The sequence below is a fragment of the Corvus brachyrhynchos genome, unplaced genomic scaffold (genome assembly GCF_000691975.1).
Source record: "Corvus brachyrhynchos isolate BGI_N302 unplaced genomic scaffold, ASM69197v1 scaffold245, whole genome shotgun sequence".
Classification (NCBI taxonomy): Eukaryota; Metazoa; Chordata; class Aves; order Passeriformes; family Corvidae; genus Corvus; species Corvus brachyrhynchos.
Window position 1 is genome coordinate 4,797,125 of NW_008238988.1, and position 7,386 is coordinate 4,804,510.

General features: G+C 42.2%; 1 protein-coding gene across 2 annotated transcripts in view; it reads left to right on the forward strand.

Moving 5' to 3' along the window:
* The window catches only part of CNIH1 (cornichon family AMPA receptor auxiliary protein 1), a 7,419-nt gene extending 400 nt beyond the window's left edge, over positions 1 to 7,019 (forward strand). The window contains exons 2-6 of one of the 2 annotated variants that reach the window (XM_017738923.1): positions 752 to 820; positions 1,086 to 1,133; positions 4,314 to 4,426; positions 4,848 to 4,991; positions 5,785 to 7,019. In XM_017738923.1, coding sequence (XP_017594412.1) covers positions 752 to 820; positions 1,086 to 1,133; positions 4,314 to 4,426; positions 4,848 to 4,991; positions 5,785 to 5,812 — 402 coding nt within the window. In that variant the 3' untranslated portion in view covers positions 5,813 to 7,019. The remainder of the gene's footprint in view (positions 1 to 751; positions 821 to 1,085; positions 1,134 to 4,313; positions 4,427 to 4,847; positions 4,992 to 5,784) is intronic. The other variant, XM_008637311.2, reaches the window with a different exon arrangement.
* Positions 7,020 to 7,386: the final 367 nt, after the last annotated feature.

The following is a 7,386-nucleotide window of genomic DNA, read 5'->3' on the forward strand; positions in this document are numbered from 1 at the left end:
TAAGGTCCCTTCCAGCCGAAGCCATTCCATGATTCTGTGATTTGCTCCTCGAGCCTGGCACAGGGAGAGCAGCCAACAGGACCCTGCCTGAGACGAGGTGCTCTTGAGGGAGGATGTGATGCTTGGCAGGACATTTGTTGTGTACAAGTGCCTTTTGTACTTCATGCTGCATCTTTGTCTTTATGTCAAGATAAAGACCGGTGTACATATTTCGGGTTTTTTTAATGGATCTTTTGGAGATATACCCTGCTCTAGGTGATCCTGCTTTGGCAGGGAGGTTGGACTGGAGGGTCTCCAGAGGTCCCTTCCAGTCCTAACAGTTCTGTGGGCTCAGCATTTACTTTGACAATGAGGAAAAGTATCTGTCGGCTTTCAAGCTTGCTATTGCTTTTTCTGGATTAAGGAACCCCATGCCGGGTTCCTGCTGGTCACCAAGAGAGTCCTGAGTGAGGTTTGGGGTCTGCACAGCGAGGGAGGTTGAAAACTGATGAAGGGATGTAGGAAGTTCATTGTGGGTGGGGAGATAAAAAATTGGAGAGTAGTCAGAGGTTTTTGAATATCTGAAGAATCTTCTGTTTTGTATATGTAAAACCTGTTTCACATCTGTCTTACCTGTGAGTTTACGAAGGCAGAAGTTAGCTGAAATGTTACTGAGAACAAAGGTAGCAGTTCTGTGCCAAAATGCTACTTTTCATGAATAAAATACACAATTGCTCCTGGGGAATCAAAACTTTCATTTTTTTTCCTCTAGATTATAGCATTTGATGAACTGAAGACTGATTACAAGAACCCCATAGACCAATGTAATACACTCAATCCTGTAAGTAGCACACTGAACATTTTGTTTTGCTAAATAAATATGTGTAAAGTGCTTATTTTTGGTGGTATCTTGATGCAATCAGCCTGGGCAATAGAATTGCATCTGGGTTGAGAAGCCCTTGCTGTTGGTAGAGGTTCTAGGGAAATTCTTTGTCTGATTCTTTACTTTCAAGTTGAATATTCTGACTGTTATTAATCTGATGGTGATCTTGTCAGCTGTCATACTAACATTCTTTCAATCTGCTTTCCACATTTTCGGCACAAAGACAGTTGAAAAGGTCAAAAAGATTAAAAGAGTCAAAATTGCATTAAAGGTGTGTACTGCTTTTCAGTTTCATGTTTTTGAACTTCCCTTTCATTTTGTTAGGAACATTTGTAATACTATTTAGCTGTTTTGTTTAGTCTGCCTGTTCATCTGCTCGTTATTTGTTCGTTGGGGTTTACAACAACCTCATGGATTTCCATATTTTGTGCCAAACCAATTCTGCTTGCTTACCCAGCAACATGGGGAAAACTGTTACATGCCTGTTAGGTGTCAAAAAATAACTTCAGGCAGAAATAAATTGTGTTTTTCAGGACAGATTTACTGAATTCAGATTAGAGGAGAATACCTGTGTTTTTTTAAGCATTGACCAAGTCAATTCTGATTCTTTTTTGAGGATTTAGGTGAGTGGAAGGTGATAGCTGATATCTTCACTTCTCTGTTCTGTGTTCCAGGATCAGGGGTGTGTCCCAGTGTCCTCTCTCAGATGCAACTCGGACACTCCTTGGCTTAGGAAATGAATTTGAGGCAAACTATTTGCCTGCATCTCTTTCAGGCCAGCAGCATCAGGGAGGCTTGTTAAAGAGCACAGAGGTTGATCCTGCAGCATTTTGTGCATTTCTTATGGCTTTTCCTTTGTGTGTGCCCAGGCTGAGGGAGGATGCAGGGGCAGCACAGTGGCGTGGCCTGAACTGTAGCTTTAGCGTGTTTTAAGTAAAATATGTAACAAAAAAAGAATTTACTGTAATTGGCAAGGGGGTGGGGGGGAAGGAGTGTGTAGATATACAGCACACAAATGAAAGTGAGTATTTCAGTGTGAGGAGGGTGGGGAGGAGGAGAGGAGGTTTGCTGCTAGGAGAGCTGTGCATCTAACAGTTTCCCTTGCTTGGTCTGTTCCAGTCATCTCTGCTGCAGTGTGGGAGAGGCCAACTCTCATTACATCGATGCATTATGACCTTACTGCAACCTTTGTAGTGTAAAAATGTGCATGTTTAACCAAACATTAACCTGCTGCCCACGTGCATGGAGTGTCCTTTACATGGCAGCTTTGTGATCTGAAAGTCTGAAATAACTTCATATTTGCTGTTCCTGTGGAAGCAGATTAGTCCCCACAAGTGAAGTTCAGGCTCTTGAGGGGATCTGGTACATGATGCTGGACAAACAGGCAGGTGTGCTGTTTTCCTGTACAAAGAACCAAAGATCCTGGTAGGAATTGAGGCACCTTAGTGGAAAGATTAGCCTAAAATAGTAACTCCTTAGTACACTGCTGATTCCTTCTCTTCTCTGCTCCTGTTATAGTCGTGTCTTTTCTCAGCAACCAGATCCATCCTCCCTCACTTCTGTGATAAATATGGTAGGGTCTGATGTAATTCATTTTTCTTTAGGACAGGCAGGGAGGATCAAGTGGGAGAGATTGGAAAGAGGCAGGTATTCTGGTGTGGGAGTAGGGTATAATAAACAAGAGAAAAGAAAAATGTATTTTGAGATGTGTAGGTAAATAAATACAGATTTTTCAGGCCTGGTGAAACTGTCTGAGCAGGCTGCCAAATGCACTGTATGGTGGACAGGGTGGTTGTTGTTCTGCTATAAATGATTGCCATGTGTAAATGGTAAGTATGCAAAGAAGGATCTGGATGAAAATATTTACTTGAAACATTTTCTGTATAACAGCTGAATTTTGGTGGTGTTGGTGCAAGTTTGCTTTGTTTGATATTCTTCATTTAGAGAATTAGAATATTGTAGCAAAGTAGGTGGTGTGTTTGTTGGTAGCCTTTAGATTTCTAGAAAGATATTTTGGGGTTTTAAGAAGAAAAAAATTAGAAACCACTGAAACTTTGATGTAATGATCCAATGCAATGTTAATCATATTGCACAAAAAAAGAGGGCAGAGTATGTTGTGTGTGTACATGTGCACACACATAGACAATTTAAACCTCTGGGTAAAAATGGGGTGTTTTCCACGAGAAGTTTTACTGGGCCTGAGTTTAGAAGGCAGAACCTTTACAGATCTGCTGCTTCTGCTCTGGAGCCAGGCTGGGAGAGCTGGGCGTGTTCAGCCTGGAGAGGAGAAGGCTCCAGGGAGAGCTCAGAGCCCCTTGCAGGGCCTGAAGGGGCTCCAGGAGAGCTGGAGAGGGACTGGGGACAAGGGATGGAGAGACAGGACACAGGGAATGGCTTCCCACTGCCAGAGGGCAGGGATGGATGGGAGATTGGGAAGGAATTCTTCATAATGAGGGTGGTGAGGCCCTGGCCCAGGGTGCCCAGAGCAGCTGTGGCTGCCCCTGGATCCCTGGAAGTGTTCAGGCCAGGTTGGAGGAGGCTTGGAGCAACCTGGGCTAGTGGAAGGTGTGGAACTGGATGGGCTTTAAGGTCCCTCCCAACTCAAACCAGTCTGATTTGTTTGATGCTTTCTGAACCTGGTGATAAAACAGCAAATAGCAATGCTTTGGGGTGACTTGTAGAAACTGAACTCCTGTGTTGGGTGTGAGATTTTGCAGCTCTTTGCATGTGTTTACTCTCTGTACCTCTCCATGTTGTTCCTATTAACAACACTAATACACGCAGCATTCCATGCTTCCTGTGATCCATAGTACCTTGATACTGAGCTCTGTGGGCTTCTGCTGGAAGCATGATGCTGTAAAGCATGCACAGTGGGAACCTGTGAGGGAAAACTGCCCGATTCCCCCCAAACTGTCCGTGCGGAGCAGCTCCTCTGTGCAGACCTGTGTGTGTGACCACGTCACCGTTGGTTTGGTTGGGTAAAGCTCTGCCTGGGGTGTTACATTTTGGGAATAATTCGACTTTGAAAAGTTCTGGATCTGTGAAGACCAAAACAAAGCTGTAAAACAGGAAAACACAAACATCTTTTTGCCTATAAACTGTTCTGCAGAGCATGTTTTCTACTGATATTTCTCTGTTGCATGAGCAGAAATATCTCAGTGATCTCTTCTGAGTGTCACGCATAAAGCGTGGAATCTGTTAATTTAATAGAAGCAATAAAAAAATACTGATCTGAGCAGTTAATCTTTTAAGTTTTTCTCCTTGGTTCATGAATATCATGTGAAAACAGCAAGGCACATAGTGCTGGCTGCTGCTTTCACATTCCACAGTCTTGTTCTTGTTAGTGTTGGTTTTAAATAATATTTTTAAGCAATCGCTCACCTCCAAAGTAGCTGAAATGCCACGTTTTGCTGTGTAATCGAAACTTCTAACTCATCTTTTTCTTTTCCAGCTTGTACTTCCAGAGTACCTCATCCATGCATTCTTCTGTGTCATGTTTCTCTGTGCAGCTGAGTGGCTCACACTGGGTCTCAATATGCCCTTGTTGGCTTATCATATTTGGAGGTAATTTTGGCAAGTCTGTTATGCTCAGTGAATTGTTACTCATTCTCTGTTGCTGTGTTCTATCCAGTGTTCTGTGTCTTGGGAAAACACAGATGCTTTCTGGGAAAGTTTAGGTCATGGCTGTACAATAAGAACCATCACCTGGCTTTCTCGGGTGTTTCTATTTTTTATTCCCTTGTGCTGTGCAAGAATTGAGTTGTGTTGTGTGCGTTAAAGTCGCTGACGTGTCAGAGGTGCACTGAGACAATTCCCAGTGTGGAATGCCAGTGGAAGTGGCGATTCCATTCTCCTGTATAAGACATTACATTTCTCTGTAAAGGGTGTTACTCCTTGTCTCAGTTCTGGTATTCCGTGGTGGGTGGCGGGCAGGACCCACGTTTCCCATGGCTATCACCTCACACCTGCCTGTGCCTTGTTCCAGGTACATGAGCAGACCTGTGATGAGTGGCCCAGGGCTCTACGATCCTACGACCATCATGAATGCAGATATTTTAGCCTATTGCCAGAAAGAAGGATGGTGCAAATTAGCATTCTACCTTCTATCTTTTTTTTACTACTTATATGGGTAAGTTTTCCTCTTCAGTCTGAACTTTTGGCTCAGTGCAGCAGAGAAATACTGTCCGTAGGAATATGTTCCTTCCAGTGCTGGAAGGGAGCCTAGGAGAGCTGGAGAGGGACTTTGGACAAGAATGTATAGTGATAGGACACATGGGAATGGCTTCCTACTGCCAGAGGGCAGGGTCAGATGGGATATTGGGAAGGAATTCTTCCCTGTGAGAGGGGTAAGGCCCTGGCAGAGGGTGCCCAGAGAAGCTGTGGCTGCCCCTGGATCCCTGGAAGTGTTCCAGGCTGGGTTGGAGGGGGCTTGGAGCAACCTGGCCTAGGCAAAGGTCTCCCCGCCCACTGCAGGGGTTGGAACGAGATGATCTACAAGGTCCTTCCAACCCAAAACGTGCTGGGAGTCTGTATGATCATCTGCAGTGCCAACTTTCCTGAAAAAGAATCCACATTCGCCACTGATTCTGCTTTAAAACACAAATCCTAATTTGGTCAGAATTACTATTTCGAATCTTTGTTCCATGACTGTAGACAGAAAAACTCCAAGCTTTTCTTCTGTTAAGCATAATAAAATAAAATAAAATAAATTCTTGTTTTTATTAAGAAGCTGAAACATTGTTTTCAGAGAAAAGTATTTGATGTAAATGTGATTTTGTTGAAGTCAAAAGTAGAAGTCATTGTGTCACATCTTCAGTCACAATCCACATATCTCAAATGGACTTGTTCCTTCTAACATACACTGTTAAATATGTAACGCTAATCAAAATGATGCATCTTAATATTTTTATTTTCTTTTGCAGCATGATTTATGTTCTGGTGAGCTCTTAAGAAGACATTCAGCAAGCTTTGTTCCAGTTAAGTGCATGCAAAAGCCACAAAAAACACAGATTCTTTACAGCAAGAACCTCTGACCAAGATTAAATCCGGAACCTGATGTTTGCAATTGAGTTAGAAAACAATGACTCCCCTATTTTTAAAATATTTCCACATTTTATACTTGTGGAAAGACTGTTTTCTTATATTTTACTGGGACGCTGAAATTAATGAATTATGTGTAAATTAATATAAAGATGACTGGGGTTTGAAAAGTTTTGACTTTGCACTCCTTAAGGAACAGCCATAACCTTCGAGTAGGTGTTGGTTACTACTAGCCTTAGTACTCTAGGGATTTGCTGTAGGATGGGCTTTGTAGTGGCTCACTTGGACTTGTGTATCCCACTCTTTACATCAGCCCTAGCTCCAAGAGCTTGGGAAGGACTGGAATGCTCTATGTTTTGCCCGTAGGTGATGTTGGTCTTAGGATATTAATTCATGGAAACAAATGCAAAAATAGTTCTATTTTGGTTTATTTTTTTTTTTCTATCTGGTTAATCTTTCCCTGTATGTGCATGGTCCAGAGCCTTCTGTATCTTCTCCAGACATTACCCCTGCTTTAATCTCGAGCCTGTGTCATTGTGGTAGGAGAAGCTGAATTGTCCATGAAGGAATGAATTTAAATGATTTTTTTAAATGTCTGTGCTGTCTGATTAACAAATGCACAAACCTCCAACGTTTATCGAGTCCAATGATGAAAACATTCTTGGGTTTAAGAATAGTAAATACTACAGATTTTTCAAAGCAGAAAGTGAGATTGTGAAACTGCCCCGCTGTTCCTTAGTGCAATAAATGATAATAAAAAACAAATCTCAAATTCAGCAACACTTCTTTTTATCTGGTGCCTTTTGTTTTTTTAAATTCAGTAGATCCTTGCTGTGTTCATCAGTCGTTTTACAGTGGATAATTGCATTCCCTTTAAAAATAGAACATGGAATTGAGTTACCTCTAGAAAAGGGAAGCTCTGATTTCCTGCTTTTTTTCATGAAGTTAAATAGCAGACGGGGCAGGGGAAGGTGTTTCAGATAAATACTGCATTGTAAATTGTGACTGTGAACAGCTGCTTAATTTACAAGTAATAATTAGGAATCTTTTTTATTTACCTGTGCTGGAGAACAATGCAGAGTTTCCCTGTTCTAGTAAAACTTTTTTTTTGCATAAACTGTGTATTTGTTCACTTTGGGTCTCTTGGGTGCTAGAAGCAATAAAAGTTGTGTGAATGGCTGCACTGGGTTCCACCAGAAATTCAGATATTCCAACACTGGCGTGTTGGGAAGTGGCAGTGGCTGAGGAAAGGAATATGAAGCAGGGCAGGTGTTGAGTATCTGCCTGAAGAGTGAGAAATTTGGAAATTCGTGTGTTACAGATGTCCTGAGTGGGCTTTGGCATTTTAAAAAGCTCTGAATGGCTTTTCTGTCATCAATTCAGTTCCTTTTTGAGCACTTTTATAGCCTGGTCGGAAAGATCACAGAATCCCAGAACGGTTTGGGTTGGAAGGGACATTAAAGCCCATCTCTTTCGAACCCCCT